Source organism: Mus pahari, chromosome 10, assembly GCF_900095145.1.
Source record: "Mus pahari chromosome 10, PAHARI_EIJ_v1.1, whole genome shotgun sequence".
NCBI classification, from domain to species: domain Eukaryota; kingdom Metazoa; phylum Chordata; class Mammalia; order Rodentia; family Muridae; genus Mus; species Mus pahari.
The window spans coordinates 48,931,201-48,949,811 of NC_034599.1; the positions used below are offsets into that span (position 1 = coordinate 48,931,201).

The following is an 18,611-nucleotide window of genomic DNA, read 5'->3' on the forward strand; positions in this document are numbered from 1 at the left end:
GAGAGAGAGAGAGAGAGAGAGAGAGAGAGAGAGAGAGAGAGAGAGAGGGGAATGAGGCACGTCTCTCTAGTTCTCCAGGTTGAGGAATTCTTAGGGCTCATTCTCGCCCCTTTCTCATTGTGCTCTATGCCCTTGGGTCTGAGAGGGGGCATTGCACATACAGCCCTGGGACAGACCTCCCTCTGTCTCTCACCCCTTCCACCGATGACACAGGCCTAGGGGGCTTCTCCCCACCTCAATCAGCAACTGATAAAAGTTTAGTTTTAAGGACATTTGCTTTTCTCCATCCACTACTGATAAGTCTGTTAAAATTTGTAGGCATTCTCAGGTCTAGAAGGTGAAGACTGATAGTCGCCCATGCACAGGCAGTATAGTTTTGCACTTGCTTCTGATTTTTAATCATGCCTTTCTTTTAATGTTCCAGAATGAGGTGCTGTAGCCCCTGAGCAGGACCCTGACTCAGACTCCATAAGAGCTCCTATATGTCTCCCATCTCTCCCGTTTTCTGCTACTGTTGTTTATTAATACTCTGGAGAGTGGGGTTTTTGGCCAAGTTCACAGCAATGTTCTTCCATAAAACAATTGTGACTATATTTACTATTCACTCTCTAGCCTCAGTCAGAGTAAATTATTGAAAACTAATCATATCTTTGTCAGCAAATAAAAGTAAACTACTGTCCAGGTTGCTTCGTGAGAGAAGCGCTGACGGCCAAATGGGGGCTCAGGAAGAGGATATTCAGGTAGAGCCTGCTGGGGCCTTGCCTGAGGGTGAGGGGTGGGTTCTCGTGTTGTATACTACTCCATCATTCAAACTATGGGTGTCTGACATCTTCGTTCCAAATGATAAGAGAAAACAGGCTTAAAGATAGTTTCATTGTCTGTGCTAATGAAAGTCAATTCTTGCTTGAAGAAGTCCTGTAATAAACAAGTAGATTCTTGGTGAGGAACTAGAATATTCAAAGGGAGAACCAGTGGTTGGCTTGAATCACAGTGGCCCGGTAGAAACAAACACTAGTGGCAGAGAGTCACTCAGTACCCCAGCATCACAGATACAGTCTAAAATGTCCTGAGAATCTGCAGGTGTTCTCTTGAAGTGCTTGATTAAAGGGACCAGCAATTGGTATAGAATTAACGTGAACAAGGGGTTTGGCTGAGTGAAGCAGGCCTTTTCCTTCACACGCTTTTGAAGGGGAAGGGAGAGTCAGATTTGATATGTGAACTGGATGGAAAATCACACAAGGGAGAAAGAAAACACCTGTGAGTGGCTGGAAAAATGTTCCTCTCCTACAGAGAGGGGCGAGTCCCTGGGCCCTGTCACCAGTGGAGTGGGGCTCACAGTCTTTCCTAGCATCTTTCTCTGAAGAGACCATACTGCCTTCTAAACAGTAAATATTAAATGAGTTGGTGGGTAGCTATCTTCCACGATTTGATGCTGTCTCTAACTCTGTTGCCCATCATGGTGATGGGCATTGTGTTTACATTCAGGGAGACTTTATCTGAGGGTTTAGAGACTATGCAGGGATCACGAGATCAGTCAAATAATTAATTAATGGCTCATCCTCTTCCATCCATGGAAAAGAAGTGGAGGTTTAATTCAATTTATTAATGCTATCATTACTTAGATTAAAAATCTAATACTTAAAGGCATTCCTTTTACAAGATTCATTTTTTTTACAGTCACTTTTTTTGTTCTGCATATTATGCACGAGGGGACCAGCAAACACTATATATTGACATTAAAACATACTTAAATGTCATATTAACTATAAACTTTTATTGGCAAATAAAAGTACTTTTTAAACTAGGGGCTGGGGAGATGATTCTATAAGTGGTTTCTTCACAAACAGGAGGACCTCAGTTCAATCCCTAGCACCCATGTAAAGAAGAAGGGGTGGCGATGTGCACCCATAACACTAATAATGAAGAGGCAAAGACGGGAGGACCTCTCGGGGTCCCTCTCCTGCTACTGTAGCTGAATCAATGAGATCCAGGTTCAACAAGAGGCCCTGTCTCAAAAAATAAGATGGAGAGTGACTGAGGAAAATACCTAACATTGGGACCTTTGCCCCCACATACATGTATATGTATGTAACATGTAACATATATATTATATATATATTATACATATATATATATATATATATATATATATATATATATATGCTTTTGCACTTGACCACACATGTGCACACAAATACATATACAATAATAATAAATAAAAGTTAAAACCAAAATATTGAAAATTAACAACAATTCTAGAGGAAAATATATGGTTCTGTCCTCTGAAATGGCACAGAAAAGCTTAATCATTAAAATATAGGATTAATTTTGTTTTTAATTGTATGCTTATGTGTGTTTATGTGTGTGGCATGTGTGTGGTATGTGTGTGTATGTGTGTGGTATGTGTGTGTCCATATGTGTCTGTGTGTCTGTATGTGGCATGTGTGTGGTATGTGTGTGTGTATGTGTATGTCTCTGTGTGTGTGTGTGTGTGTGTGTGTGTGTGTGTGTGTGCACCTATGAGTACAGGTGCCTACCTGCAAAGGCTAGAACCCCACCTGAGAAGAAGTTACTGATGGTTGTGTGTTGACAGAGTTTGGCATTGGGAACTTAACTCTTTTGCAAGAGCAGATGTACAGCTTACCAGTGGGCTGTCTCTTAGGCAATAGGAAAGCCAATCTTGATTGTCCCACAGGGACGTAAGAAAATGCCTGGGAGGTCATCGTGTTTTTTTCCAGAGGAAGAGGGAAAATTCCCATTGATAAATAACTAGAATCCAAAGCAGCTTCTATGGGGTGGCTCTGGCTTTCATTGATCTTGTCTCTGTAGGAAAGGGGTTTAATAAATAGTCACATAGACAAAGAGTGAGTCCCTGAAACGCTGAGGGAAAACACAGTGCAGGACTGGCAGTAGCACACTCTAGAGACAGCACCCAGAGGGAATAAGAGTGAAGAAACAGTTGTTGTTTCAATGCATGAAAAAACTACAATGTGTGCACATGGATATATGTAGATTAATCAGCTATATGTGTGTGAGTGTACACTTATGGCTTATGTGGCTGTATGCAGTTATGATATATATATATATATATATATATATATATATATATATATATAAACATGTTTGTGTATATATGTATGTATATATGTGCCCTGAAAAAGGGAAAATTATGACAATGTATTAAAGTACCCAACTTTGTGAGAGGAATTGGGTGTGTGGGCCATTCATATACTTTGCTGGGTTTTGTTTTATTAGTTTATTTTTTAAGATAGTGTCTATATTTAATAAACTCTATTAATGCTTCAAGTGATACTAAGCCAATTAAGGGAAAGCCACACACCCCTGTGCTGTGGCCCCTCAAAATCACAGGAAGTCAGTTGGTATTGGGTGCAACATTTGCCTGGATAGTCTAGAAACCAGACTACAAATGCATTTGTAACTTGCCAGCATGAGCTGTTTGGTTTCAGACAAGCTACTTGATGTCCCTGGGTCTCTGCTTTCACATGTGTTAAAGGAAGGGCTTAGACTGGGTTTTTTGTTAATGGAAGATAAGCTAGCAGAGAAAAGGATTCCCTTCCAAGCCTGCTTTGAGTTGGAGTAAAATGCTACCATGCTTCTGGGCTGTTTGATACTATAGTTGCAAATGTAGGATTATCTCTAAATTGCTCTATTCACCCTCTGCTCTCTCTAAACGGTGTCCACATCTCTCAAAGTGGGCCACCGGCGCTGCGGTGCTCACTCTACTTTGCTCACAGTGGCTTTTCCATCTCTTACACCTGCTGTCCTTATTCTAAACTACTAACGTCCTAGGTCTCGGAGATGTTGTTCAGTGGCCATAGACATGTTTAGAATGTGAGGGTCCAAAATTTGACTCCCAGAACCAAACAAGCACATTCCAACTGCCTGACTCCTCCAGTGTTACCTCACTGAAGCCATCTGTGAACATCACAGAAAACCTTCGACTGCCGCAGACCACGCCCTCTCCTGTATCTCAGCTTGGCATGGCCTCTCTAGCTGCTCTGTTACTTGGGAACAGAGACCATCTCTCAATCATGCATCTCACTCGCAGCACAAAGACTCATAGCGGCTTACAAAATGCAGAAGCCACCGGAAATAGGTCTGTGTTCAAATGCCAACCAAGCTTCCTGGTCTTCCTCTGTAAGACACCCATCCAGTCGCTATAATATGGATGTCATCTCAGCAAATGCTGACAGGAAGAATCTGTCTCCTGTTAGCTAAGTGTGAATGACTTACAGAGTCCCACACGGTTATGCTTGCGAGTGATGAGGCTTTAGTCAGCCAATCAGAACAGTAAAATACTTCCCCCAATTACTTCAAAGCCCAGAGGGATGGGGAAGTCTGCTCTGTGGCTCAGTTTCTCTCATGGAGGTTTGAGCTTGGCAAATTTTTGCCCTTCTTTTCTTACTTCAAGAATGAACGTACACAGGAAGGTTCACAAAGGAGAACTGAGAGACTGGTGCTGGAACAGTCATTGTCAACTATTTATGAGGGGTGACTTCAAAATTCCCTTTATCAGACTCTTCCAAAATAATGTTCCGGTGGCTTTAAAAAAAAATCCAATTTCAAAATAATGACATTCTAATGAGGACAAATATCTTGAGTATAAGTCTTGAGCCCCATTACCATATCTATCAATTGAATTAAAATAACTACAGTATATAATAAAACCTAAACTCCTAAGCTTTAGTTACACGTGGGATATAAAACAGACTGACCTCCTTTTGGGGTCATATGGGCACGTTGTTCTCATTCGCTGTACCCTTTGCTTTCTTATTATGCAGCCATGGCTAAAGTCAGATTGGGGACAGTTAGCCAACATTCCACAACTGCGTTCAATTACGGACTGCGTTCAATTACCTCTATCTGGGTGTACTCTTCCTGTAGTAATGATTTGTTCTATCTGATATTATTTAAAGTGACATACATAAAGCATTTTCTTTTTTCCTTTATGCGTTGCACATCTCCACTATTACAATATGTGGTGGTGGCAGCAGCTGAAGTGGCGGCTATTGCTGTGATTTGATTGGCCGGTGCAAAACTCATGTTCAAACTGACCTCCACTGTGAAAGTTAAGGGATTGGACCAGTGACCCCTTCTAGAAAGGACTAGGCCACGGATGCACCACCCTTGTGAACGAGTCCATTTATGGGTTAGTGGGTCGATCCATTTATGATCTTGACAGTAGGGATCTTATGAAGTCTAGTTTGGGCACCTGTGATAGGCTCCCTCACCACGTAGAGCCGTGCGTAGCCTTGGGACTCTTCAGGGTCTTCAGCAGCAAGAAGGTCCTCTTCAGATGTAGCCCTCTACCTTGGACCTCCCAGCTTCCAGAATCATGAGCTAAATAAACCTTTTTTCTTTTTTCTTTTAAATAAATTGTTTGGATTGAGGCATTCAGTAAAAAAAAAAAAAAGGACTAATACAGACATTATATAGTTTAAATGTGTGTAAAACACATTCTTTCTTACAATCTGGATTCCTCAAAGTTAATCTAGTTTCCTATGGTGTTCATCCAGGACATTTCAGTTGACAGATTAATCTCCTTGTGGCCTTTTAAGTAATACTGGAATTCTCCTCAGTAAAAGTCAGCTCCTCATTTTACCTAATGCACTGAATCAGGAATTAACACTTGATTCACCTAGGCAACCAATGTTATATATCTTCTCTCTCTCTCTCTCTCTCTCTCTCTCTCTCCTTTCTCCCTTCCTTCCTTCCTTCCTTTTTTTTTTTTTTTGGTTGAAATGAAAGGACTTTGAAAGTTGCCCAACAGCTATGAGAATGGACTGTTTAGGGGAATAAATAGTAATATAACCAATAGAGTTTGTAAATATCTTATTGTCTACCCTTTCACATTCCATATATGTTAACAAAAAATCAAACTGAAACAATATGACATTAAAAATATTAAAAACAAAATCTCAAGCAAAAACCAGTAATCAACTAAGAATGGGCAACGAACCTACTTTTTCTATTTCAAAATAAATAATTGGTGGAGACCCCCTTTCTTTTAACACTTCTTCATGTGGTGTCTGTGTTTGTGTCTGTGTGAGTGTGCATGCTTGTGCACATGTGTGTGTTTGTGTGTACCTGTTAGCCTGTAAGTATTGGGGTATGCCACAGCACACATGTGGAAGACAACTAGCAGGACTTGGTTCCCTCTTTCCACCATGTGTGTTCTGGGATCAAAATCAGGTCATCAGACTCACAGTCAATCGTCTTTACCCTATCAGCCATCCCGCGGCCCCCTCATTTCCTTCTTAATGTTTAGTCTGCTATTCTATCCTTGGTCTCACATAAGGAACCAATGACAAATAATCTTTATAAATATATGCCTCAAGGAAAAAGAGAAGTTCGTGTTAGAACACACACTGACACCGTGCTTCACTATCACTGGTCCTAGTGGGTACAAAATCTTACCAATAGATTTTCATTTTACCAGTTCCCAATCATCACGTGGAGATTGATTATAAAATAAAGTATTAGGATCTCTCCTAACACACCATTGCACCCATCCGATTTAATAAGGAAACTTAGAAAAGCCAATGCTACAACTTCTTGTACAGTGACTGGTTTTGGCTCAAGTTTCATTCATCAGCACAGGCCTGACACAAGTCTCACCATCACCCTAGCCTTGCGATGGAAGAAGCTCTTGGCTGCTAAGCTTCAGGCCACACTGAGCTTCTTGTTCCCATGATTCTACAGCGAAACGATCCATATTTGCATTCAGGAGATAGTCATAAATACCAGCTTTTCTTGACTGTTTGAACAGGAGAGCTAATAACCATATTAACCAAAAATATATCAGGTCAAATAAATGTCTTAGTGATACCTTAAATACTATCTTTTCACATAGCTGAGATAAATTAGTGGATATTCTGTTCAAGATAACAAACTCCGTAACTGTGATCTCCAGATAGTTTTGCATAATTACCCAGTAATCACCACTGACCATAACAAAGCACAGTGAATCCCTCACACCCTTATCTACACCTCCAGAGACAATGATGGAAACAAAACCAGTGGGGGGAAGCAATCCTTAAATCACCTCTGAGAGAGTCAAATAATTTCTTGAAAGAAGCAAGCCCATTGCTCAGAGGGTGACCAGAGCAGAGCAAAGGATGCGTCACTATCTTGATGGAAAGATGACTACATTTTTTTTTGAAAATATATTTAATTTTTCTAACACTCAGGCTGATTTTATTTTGTCATATTTTAATATGATTCAATATATTTTATTAATAGAAAAAGTGATGGCAATTAGTAATCTTGAAGTTAGTTATAAGATGTCCAGCCGATGTTTTCTAACTAGCAGGACTGTCCAAAGAACACTAACACAGACACTTCACACAGGTCTGTCTGGGGGCTGTTAACAGATAAGGCAGAGATATCACTAGACAGCAGGAAGAAGCTGAAAACAGATTGTGGTGAGGAATAATATTAGTGTGATTCGGTGTGTCAGCCAAGCTCTAACTTTTTGGAGATTTAGAATTCTTTATTTCAGAGCAGTGGATTTTACACAAATTACATTAATTGATCCCCTTAATAGATGATTCATAGACTTCAAATTTCATGTGGTTGCATATCATCCTTTGGGAACACATGTCTCAAAGGTTGTGAAGAACTTTCATGTTCTTAGGCCCAGGCTCTCCTGTCATCTACAAGTGCTCTCTCAACATCAAAGTGTGGACAAGAGTTAGGAGAGGAGCCTCACACACAGGTTACTCTCATTCAAGATGCTGTGCCAACAGACCTGTCCTGGGACCACAGCTGAGGACCAGAGGAAAGAGCTTTCTAATTGGCAGGGGAGTTTCAGCTTCAGAGGGATTACCCAGGGAGCCGAGGTCACTTACCTCAGGAAGTGCTTCATTGTGCAGGCCTTGACTCTCCGGATGCTATGCCAACTGTCTTCAAGCAACTGCTTCCAAATTTGCTTTTGCAAAGTAAGTGTGGGCTACAGGGAAAAATTAGATGAGTTACTGGGCTTTCCAAACAAAGTCCTCCTGTCTTGCTGGGGTAAGAGAGCATGCTCTATGCCCAGAACACTATCACTACAACTGCCCATGGGATGAATTCAAAGGCTGGAGGGGAAAGCTGCAGCCTTTCACCTTATAATTGTACAGTTATCTTTCCATTTTTTAACTCACTTGCTGGGGATTATTTTGTGAGCTTCAGTAATAAGCCTTTTCTCTTTGGGAGGTATTTTTCCTAATATTTTAAGGAACAAAATGTATAAGAAAAATAAAATAAAAAACCATAAAAACTACTATCATGGTTTCCAGATACCCCATGACCCCAGCACCCTTAACTTTCCAAAAGCACAATTCAAAAAGAACCAGAAGGAACTGATACTATTGTTAAACTCAGAATCGATACAATTGGTATATGTTAATAGACGATTTTAAATAGTTGTTCAAGAGCCAGGTGCTCCTAACAAGTAAATAAATGTGCCAAGTTCAAGGTATGTATGTATGTATGTATGTATGTATGTATGCATTTTGCACAATGAACAGAGGAATAAGGTACTGCATTGCACAGTTCTTTGCAGTTCAAAATTTCCCTAAGAGATATCATAGAAGAATCATAGAAGAGGAGGAAAAAGACTTTAAGAGAAGAAGACAGGGAGAGGGGCTGTGAAACGCCATCTTCTGGATGTGTCATGGCATTACAGTCATATCTCCCAGCAGTTGTGTTTACATGCCCTTGGCCTGCACAAGACTGGTCCTGTCAACACAGGTCCCCCCACCCCCACCCTTTGCTCAACTATCGGCTATTGATGGATTCTGGGAGGGGAGAAGTCACTGTCTTTGGTGAGGCCACCAAGTTCCAGTAGACAGCCCTGGTTAAAGTCAGTGGGTCACAAAATAAAGCAGGCAGGCATGACTATGAGAAAGGGATCTGTAGAGAGGGAAGGAGTTGAAAGAGGAGGAAGAGAGTGAGGATGGAAATGATTAGAAGGCGTTATGGACATGTATGAAATTGTCAAACAACTCATTTAAATGAAAAATTCTCAATAATGTTTGCTTTCCCAAAGCCCATGGCTTCTGGTGCATCTGCTCTCTTCTGGTAAGGATGATACATGGGGCAGTCTACGGAGAATTGGCTGCAAATAAGAGCATTGAGAAGATACAGTTGAAGGAAGGGCCAAGGGGAAAGGAAGCTTCAGGAGAAGTGAGTGGAACGGAGTGTGTGCATGCCCCGCAGAGGGCAGTGTCACAGCCACCACCCAGAGCAGCTCACACGTCAGGGACACAGCCCATCTAAAGGCCAGCTTCTCCTTAACATACGTGCGTCTACAAGTACTCTCTACAAGTACAGTCTACATGTCTGAAAAAAAAATCTACACACGGAGACTGTGGCTGATTGCTGCCGGCAAGACAGAGAGGGGAGAAATGTCCTTTGACATTATAAGTGCTTTCCCCTTAAAATATGTCGGAAGCAAAATTAAAAATAATGCTTGTTCATTTGGGGTGGTAGGAACGTTACATCATTCTTTGTATATCTGTGGCTTCCAAATGAATCCAATTATGAATCCGGTTTTTAATTTAATTATGCAATGCTTCCAGAGAGCTTATGGTTTCTCATATATTCACCTTTGCAAGGAGCCAGGAAGTCTTGGAGAAATGGACAATTTATAATTGGGTCATGCTGAGAAACATCATGCCAGAAAGGGATGTGCCTAAGGCAAAAAGGGGTTATTTAAAATAAACATAAATAAACATGGAAAGAGCCCCGGTGGCCAGAGAAGGAGCAATCTAAAACAAATAAAATAAAATAACAAAATAAAGCACTATTGAATTAGAACCTATGTGTAATGAAGATCCAGAGTTCTGTATCAGTGCAAAGGAAGCCTGGGTCAGAAAACACAGAGAGAAGGCTACATAGGTCTCACACACACAAGAATGTTGATTAAATAGGTTCACACTATGTCCTCAAGGAAGCTGTACAAAGCTTCTTGCCCCTTAAAGGAAGGCTAGACCTAGTGTCTTCCTGAACACAGTAAGGTAAGAGAGAGGAGTAAGTGACATGGGGAAACGTGACAAGCACTGCCCCAGTCAGGTGCGAATGTCACCAAAGAGGTCTCAGTGACACAAACAGCGGAATGTCCGTGATACTTGCTCCTGTCAGTCCTAGCATTCCAGACTAATCTTCAGAGAAACATCAGACAATCCCAGAGGGAAGACACACCACAAAGTCTGTAACCAGACGTCCCGGAATGCTCAACGTAATCAAAACCAAGGAAAGTCCGGCTAAGTACAGAAGCCAAGAGGTGTTCCTAAGGAGACAGGTCCTCTAAACAAGGCATCCGAGGCAGGGCCCTGGAAGGAGAAAAGGGGAATAAAGTCACAGCTACGGGAATGTTAATAAGGGTCAGTACAGAGTGCCATAACTCAGTGGGTGGAAGTGCTCACTGTGTGAGCCTCATGACCTGAATTTAATTATCACCATGAAAGGAGAGAGCAGCTCCTGAAAGATGACCTCTGACCTACACACACACACACACACACACACACACACACACATCTGTGCTTGCACTTATATACCCACGTCTTGCCTATACACACAGAGTAATAATAATAAAACAAAACCAAAAAATGCTTATAAAAAGAAAACTGTGAACTTGGATTAATAATGAGATATTAATACATGTCTGCTGGTTGTGGTAAGTATATTGTATCAGTGTAAGATATGAATACTGGAAACTGGGAGGTGGTCCTCAGTGAAAGGGCAATGAGATGTGGAAGGCCTATCAGAAGGCTTAGTAAGAGTTTGATGCAGGCTGGTGAGATGGATCAGTGGTTAAGAGCACTGACTGCTCTTCCGGAGGTCATAAGTTCAAATCCCAGCAATCACATGGTGGCTCACAACCATCCATAATGAGAAACAACAACAACAACAAAAACCTATGGGCTGGAGCGAGCAGAGCCTGGACTAAGGGAGGGGGCTGAGTGAGTGGGAGGAGGGAAGGGGCAGGGGAAAGAGTTTGATGTATCTCGTAAGATAGTGAGGACTACTGAAAGTTTTCAAGTTGGTAGGCAACACAACTTGATTAATGGTTAAAAAAAAATCATGATTTGATTATTGGGGCTGAAGAGATGGTTCATGGTTAAGAGCATTGGCTGCTCTTTCAGAGAACCTGGATTTGATTCACAGCACTCCTATGGTGGCTTAGAACCACCTGCAATTCCAGTTCTAGGGTATCTGATGCCCTCCTCTGGCTTTGGTGTAGATAAGGTATATGACTGGTGCACAGATATTTGTGCAGGCAAAAGGTCCACACACATACAATGACAGTAAAATTTAAGAGCACAATCTGATTGTAATACAAAGAATGGGTTGTACTGTGGTGAAATTATAGGTAGTGATACCATTTAGAAGCTTTCGGTGGTGCTCCTGACAAGGATTATGGTACAGAAAGGTGGTGACTAGAAAGGCGGCATGAAGAATTTGAGATACTTAGTGGGTAGAGTTGGCAAAGCTTTTGATGGTGGGTTTGATGAAGGAAAATGAGGAGCCAACACAGACCTCACAGGCTTCTGCCTGAGGATGGCAACTGGTCAGAGAATTCACTGAGCTACAGAATTCTGCAGAGTTGGACTTGGGAATCTAGGACATTCTAGGATTCTAGTGCCAAGTGATGGTATGGAGCTCTAGATAAATGGACTTTCTTGGCATGTAATTAGAATTATAGTCCAGCTGGAATTACTAGGCAAACAACTTATACAGACCATGATTATCATAACAATTATTCACGAGGATGAGACTAAAGTTCTTATAACACAGAGGTGGTAAAGAAGGAGCTACAGCCAGGGATATGTTGTCAGACTCAGCAGGTCATTTTCTCCTCAAGTAGCTCAATTTCATACGGCTACAAAATTGGTTTAACTTAAAAATCTTTTAGATCAATTACTAGAAAAATTCTGCATTCTCCCCTAGGAAGTTTGACCCATCTAGTCACAGGTTCTTGGCCAGACATCAAGATGTAAATTTATCCATGGTGTTCGGGGTGGGGGGTGGAGGGGGGGCGGACATGTCTGGGAGTGCACCAAACAGAACAACATAATTTGGAACTTGGGGGAGACTTACTATCTACAGGAACAGTCGCCATGTGGTAGAGAGGGTAGGGTCGTTATGATTGCAGAATTCAGGAGAGAAAGTTCATAGCTTGAACCTATAACTGACCATCTGGTAGCTTTAGTCAAGCTGCTTAGTCTGTCTAGGGTTCAGTGGGAGGGTAGTTATTTCTACCTTCTGAGGACCGGGTGGACCAAAGCATCTTGGTGCTTAGTATCCTTAAGGTGCATAGCGGGCACCCAGAGCCTGAGCACCCGTGGCTCCATTACTTTGCCATTATCATCATATCTTCATCTAAAGTACAAGATCATTTTGCTCTCACTTAAGAAATTGGAAAAATAAATTCTGGCCAGCTTTTGCGACCTGAATTGGCACAGTGGTGGTGGCATGAGCGAGAAGCAAATGGGTGATGAGTACTTACCAGGTAGCAATAACCAGGTTCACTTGTTGGGTAGAAAACAAAGTGATGGGAAAAAAATAATAATCAGTTGTAATAATCTGGCCTTTAACAGGAGGCAATGGTAACAACTTAGATCAACTTTATTTGTTCCTTCCCAAAAAACATCAAAAATGGCTTGTTGTTAAATAGTACGCAAAATGCCATTTAACGAATTGCCCATTGGCAAATGACTATGTAAGTAAGTCTAAATTTATACTGAAAAATGCTTAATTTGTACTATGCCCTGTTTCTTTACATTCCAAAGGGGGGCACTGTTTACTGCAGTCTTTGTAGTAAGAAGTGACAGGGTAAAATCTATGGCGCTTTGAGTTGCTATTGCTAGGAAATATTCTTTGAGTTGCTTTTCAGTGAGGGTGCCAAAAGCCATAGTCCTCCTTTGTGGCCAATTTATCACTTTGTACATTTCCTTTCATCTCCACCGTTGTCACATTGTGGCTACAGTAGACATATTGAGTGTCTGTACACACCGGCCTATTAACTTTAATGATTATATGGAAATTACCTACTTGACAAATGCAAATGTCAACCTTTTGTTCAATCCAGAAAAAGTTCACCAATTTTTCTGGCTAGACAATATTGCTATCTCTTTCATGAGGATTAAGAAAAACACCAAACCCACCCTGGACTGTCCCTTCCCCATGACTTTCTGTCTAGTGGGAGGTATTCTAGGGTGGATTCAATAATTTTTTGTTGTATTTTGCATTCTTAATATTGTCTCAAAAGCTTAGAAAAAGTGTGTGTGTGTGTGTGTGTGTGTGTGTGTGAGAGAGAGAGAGAGAGAGAGAGAGAGAGAGAGAGAGAGAGGAGAGACAGAGACAGAGACAGAGACAGAGACAGAGACAGAGACAGAGACAGGGGGAGAGCCATGTTCTTGCCTGGAGGTCAAAGGAGAATGCCAAATGTTCTGTTCTATTACTCTCTTGCTTATTCCCCTAAAACAAGGCCTCTCTCTAAATCTGGAGCTTATTCTTTTGGGAGGCTGAGGTATTAAGCCCCAGAAATCCTCCTGTCTCTGCCCCTACCAGTGTTGGGTTTCCAGGTGACCGCATCTATGTTCAGCTTTTATATGGGTATCAGGTATGGACTCAGGTCTTCATCGTTGTGCAGCGAGCACTCTTATCCACTAAGCCATCTTCTTACCCCACACAAATGATATTTTTCACATTTATTTCCTCCCTAGGCTCCTTACTCTGTATTGTCAGAATGAATGCTGTTATCTTTCTTAGGAAAATGCATGTTAAAAGCATCAATCGATAACAACACTAGTAAAACAAACTCTAAATTTCCCACCTGGAAGAAAAAAAAAAAACCCTAGCTCTTATTTTTCCAATGATAACGAATATGATTATAAACCAGGCTTGTGAAGCTCGGCAGGGCCCTGCAGTGACTTGTCTCCCTGTGTACAGAGATGAGCAGATCCAAAGAGAAAGATCAAGTGACTGAGCTTGCTGATCAAACACCCGGAGACTGGTTGGCACTTCAGTATGGGGCTATGCCATTATCTGCCTCTCCTCTCTTTTTCCAGCTGGGAGGGAGGGAAGGGACAGGAAGCTGGCCCATGGCTTCTGAAGGGCTCCTGCCCCCCCCCCCCCACATCAGGAAACTTGTGCTGCCTTCTTTGAGCATGAAGTTCCCTGCCGTTCTTTGTACGGCACCACAGAGTAAACCCACCTTTTCCATCCAGCCACTGAACACCCCAGGGAACGAGTTAGGGACTCCGCTAGAGGCGGCAGAGCTCCTTTCTTCAAAATCTTAATCCCTGTATGGGATGGGGGCAGAAAAGCAAAAGAAAAAACTGTCTCTGTACAGTCTTCACATTTTAACTGACTATATTCTAACAACCAAAACGCTTGTGGGCTTGGGGTGCTTACACATACATAAAAAACAACCCCCAAAGTGAATACTGATTCATTCTAACATCTGCCCAATATGATTATCCCACTGTTTTAAAAAACACGTATATCGAGTACATTTAAAAATAAAATCCAATTCTCTGCCTCCCAAGTGCTGGGACTTAAGGCATGTGTCACCATGCCTTAAGTCCCTGGTATAAAATCCAATCTTAAGAATTAAATCTTAGTTTAAGGTTTTGTGGAATTAATAACAACTAGCATTCACACACAACTTGCTAAAAGTTGGGCAACAACCAATGGGTTTTGCTTGTATAAACTCACTCCTAGCCACCTCAGGAAGTGAGTTATCACTATTGTCCCCATTTTGCAGCTGGGGAAATTGAGCTGAAGAGGTTAAGGGACCTTTCAAGGAAGGGCTATGGTTAGCAGAGGCAGAGTTGAGATTCAGGGGCAGTGGTACTCAGCTCTTTTCTGCAATGCCTCTAGAAGCCACTGGGGCAATATTCCAGACAGACATGGACAAAAGAATAAAAACTACATTTAATTTACACTAGAGTGCAAAGCCAGGAAGCCAGCAAGGTGTGAGTCTCACGTGTATCCCATGCTTCAGAGCATCCAGGGGGAGCTACCGGGAGACCAGCTTCCAGAAACATCTGACTTTGCGTGATTATGGTGTTTTAAGAATGTGGTGCAATAAAAACAGATAGGGCATTCCTCAGTCAGGGAGAGATTTAGGAATCTACTGAAAACAGACATAAAGTGGACCTGGAGAGATGGCTCCGTGGTTAAGAGTACTGGCTGCTCTTCCAGAGGACCGGGGTTGGTTCCCAGTAGTCACATGGTGGCATAGTGCCAGCTCCAGGAGATCCTGCACCCTCTTCTGGCCTCCTTAGGCACTGTTTGCATGGGGCACATAGATATATAATGCGGGTAAAACACCCTCACATAAAGTAAATGCAAAATAAGTATTGTTTTAAGAAAAAGAAATAGATGTGTCCCTTTTTGATCCACCTCGTCCTCAGTATGTTTAGGTAGAGAAGGCAAAATGGAGGGAAAATGTGAGCCCTCTGGGAAAGGCTCACACCAACAAACGCCCGAAGCTTATGTGGTTTAAAGATCAGATGAACTCAGCTCACATCAATTCTTTACTATGCTCTGCATGTATGCTTGTCTATAGATGATTTCCAAAAAATTAGGAGAAAAAAAAAATCCCTCTCTAAAATGAGTGTGGCAGCCGGAAACACATCTGCATGGGACACCAAGTAAGGACAGAGATTGTGGGTGAGGAGTCTGGGCAAAAATAACCTGCCTGAACCTGCTGTGGCAGGCAGAGCCACAAAGCAAACCAGAGCTCCATCAATCCTTCCAGATCAAACAGGTCTAGCGTCAGATTTAGGTTGGGTGAATAAATAGATCTAAATTAGCAAATTCAGACAATGTCTATTTTCAGTCTGCTTCATATCTGATCAAGTCCTGAGAAGTAAAAAATTTCTACAAGGAAAGACGAGAGACTCACAACTTTAAAAGGATATAATGCAAACAAGAGAACACATTCAAGAAAAAAGACAGGGGATGGAAGGAATTAGTAAGGCAATGGAGGGGCAGAGTGGAATGGGAAAGAAGGACAGAAAAATCCTAAGGCTGTGATGTACATTTAAAGCATGGATAAAGTGCAATTTGGGGTTTAAGGTATTCACATAAGGACTGAAAACAAGCAATATGAAAAAATCACCACTCCAGGGAGGGAAGAGAGTCTTTGTAATGGAACAGTGACTGTTCACACATGGCACTGAGATATCCAATAGAGGTGTCATGCTCACACCTAACCATCGCCCTGAGGCCAAGTTCGAGAGCCGTTTTCCCTCCTTCCTGGGCAATCAGCTTCAGAATTGCCCTGCTGACATGCATGAACACGACAACTCGGGAGGCCTTTCCCTTCCTCAGACGTAAACATTCATCTGGGGCTCATTTTGTGACTTATAGCAACGGCCGTCCACATTCGCTGTAGAAGTCGAGGCCGCTCATAAATCCGCTCATGACTGGCTGCAGCAGCACGTGCTTTGCTTGTCCGCCTCTCAAGGCAGTGAAGGATGGGCGAGCACAGTTGATGGAACCTGTCTCTGACTTTTCAAAGACCCCGGGGAAGTCTAAAAATAGAATAGTGTACTCGACGCAAAAAATATTCTCGATATTTTCATCTTGAAAATTAAAATTCTAAAGGAAGATCACAACAAAAGACGGTAAATATGTGGACACGGTTTCTCACATTAAAAGTAAAATGTTCTTTCTTGATAAATACAAATTCGGAGTGGAGAAGGATCGGAGGTTGTACGGTCAAGTCTCACTATTATGATGTTTTAAGAAATGTGAAAGCCTTACCCTGGTATAAATAAAGCCCCGCTCTGGGTATTTACTTTCTTAGTTTTAGTTCTGTGTCTGTGTGCCTGTCTGTCGCTGGATATGTGCACATGAGTGCAGGTGGCCGTGAGAGACAGAGGAGACGGAGGAGACGGAGGAGATAGAGGCTTCTTCGACTGCTTGCTGCTCCCCTCCTTACCCTGCTCCCGTTTTAAGAGAGTCTCTCACTGAGCCCAGAACTCACTCATTTGGCAAGATCTGCCCCAGGAACCCTCTTATCCCCGCTTCTTCCACTCTGGGACTGCAGGCACTGCACCTGGAGTTTTACATGGAGATCTAGACTCAGGCCCTCACATTTGTGTGCCAAGCGCTTTACAGACCGAGCCATCTCCCCAGTTCCTTACCCGAGCCTTTTACTCAGACGACACCCTAGTTCAGCTAAATACGGTTGGGGAGACCTCCAGGAACAGAATGGTGGTGATCAAGGCATGACACACTTCAGCAACTTCCTAACTTTAAACATTAGAAAGGAAAGAAAATTGTTGCCTGTTTCTGTTATCCATTCCAGGGGTTGCAGCCATTAAGGCCCCTCTACCAGTGCTAGACAGTGTGGAAGCAGTACCAGCCTGGTGGTGGCAATGATGAAACACAATATATATTGTTCTAACAAATACCCTTTCGTATACCAACCTCCCACTTTTAAAGTGGAGCCATCTTTAAAATCACTGTGCTCACAGATTCATGTCTCTATCTTCAGTTTGCTATCAGGGTTCTTACCTCTTTTAACTTGTCTCTCGAACACTAGCTTATGCCCAGCAAGGTGACTTCTCTCATGAACACTTTGAGAATGGATAAACATCTCCCCCACCTTGAGCCTCTCAGAATGTCTTGTATTCCTCGAGTCCTAGTGGTTGGTGAATACCCCTCCATCAGCACGGGCTTAGTCCCATGTAGGGTTTACTATTGCAGAAACAGAAACTAGTGGGTCAAGACAGAGCTTACCTGTAATCCCAACACCTGAGAAGCTAAGGAAGCTAGATTGGCAAGAGTTCAAAGCCAGTTTGGACTATTGTCCCCAAAACCCAAATCCCAAACAAACTTGCTCTCTCTCACTTAAGCAGAAAATTCATTTGTCAAAAAATATTTCCCCGGATTTCCAGGTGGGCAAAGAAATCAGGTTTGGAGAATATATAGAAAAAAAAAGAGAGGGTGTGTGTGTGTGTGTGTGTGTGTTAACATGTGACATAAAAGCAGCCCACTAAAGAAACCTCGATTGCCACCACCAGGCTGGTACTGCTCCCACACTGTCTAGCACTGGTAGAGGGGCCTTAATGGCTGCAACCCCTGGAATGGATAACAGAAACAGGTCTAAGACTCAAACCTGTGTGAAAAAGGAAGCATTTGGCACTTCCAACCCCTGCTGTGAAAAGTGGGATCCATTTGGTAATGCGGGAGAGTCCTGTGGTGGTTAATTTCATGTGTCAACTTGATTGGGGCAAAGCATTCCAATTACATTATTTCTGGGTAAGTAAGGCTCTGAATCTACTTTCTGTATAACATCGGTACTTGAATCCCTACACTCAATGAAGCGTGCTTCTCTTCCCAGTGTGGGTTGATTTATCCAATCTGCTGTGGGTCCGAATGGAACAAAAAGGAGGAAGGAGGGACTTGACTCTCGCATGATGGGCTGAGACACTGGTGTCTCCTTGCCCTTGGATAGGATTATAACAGCTTCTCTGGGTCTCTGGTTTGCAGACAACAGACTGTGAACTTTTTAGCTGTTACAATCAACATACAATCAACAGAGTCCATTCTTCATAATAAATCTACACACACACACACACACA

General features: G+C 42.3%; 1 protein-coding gene across 3 annotated transcripts in view; it reads right to left on the reverse strand.

The window, feature by feature from the left end:
- Elmod1 (ELMO domain containing 1) overlaps positions 1–18,611 on the reverse strand; it is a 58,552-nt gene that overhangs the window by 30,685 nt on the left and 9,256 nt on the right. For all 3 annotated transcript variants that reach the window (XM_021206788.2, XM_029543734.1, XM_021206791.2), the window contains exon 2: positions 7,872–7,972. In XM_021206788.2, the coding sequence (XP_021062447.1) occupies positions 7,872–7,888 (17 nt within the window). In that variant the 5' untranslated portion in view covers positions 7,889–7,972. The remainder of the gene's footprint in view (positions 1–7,871; positions 7,973–18,611) is intronic.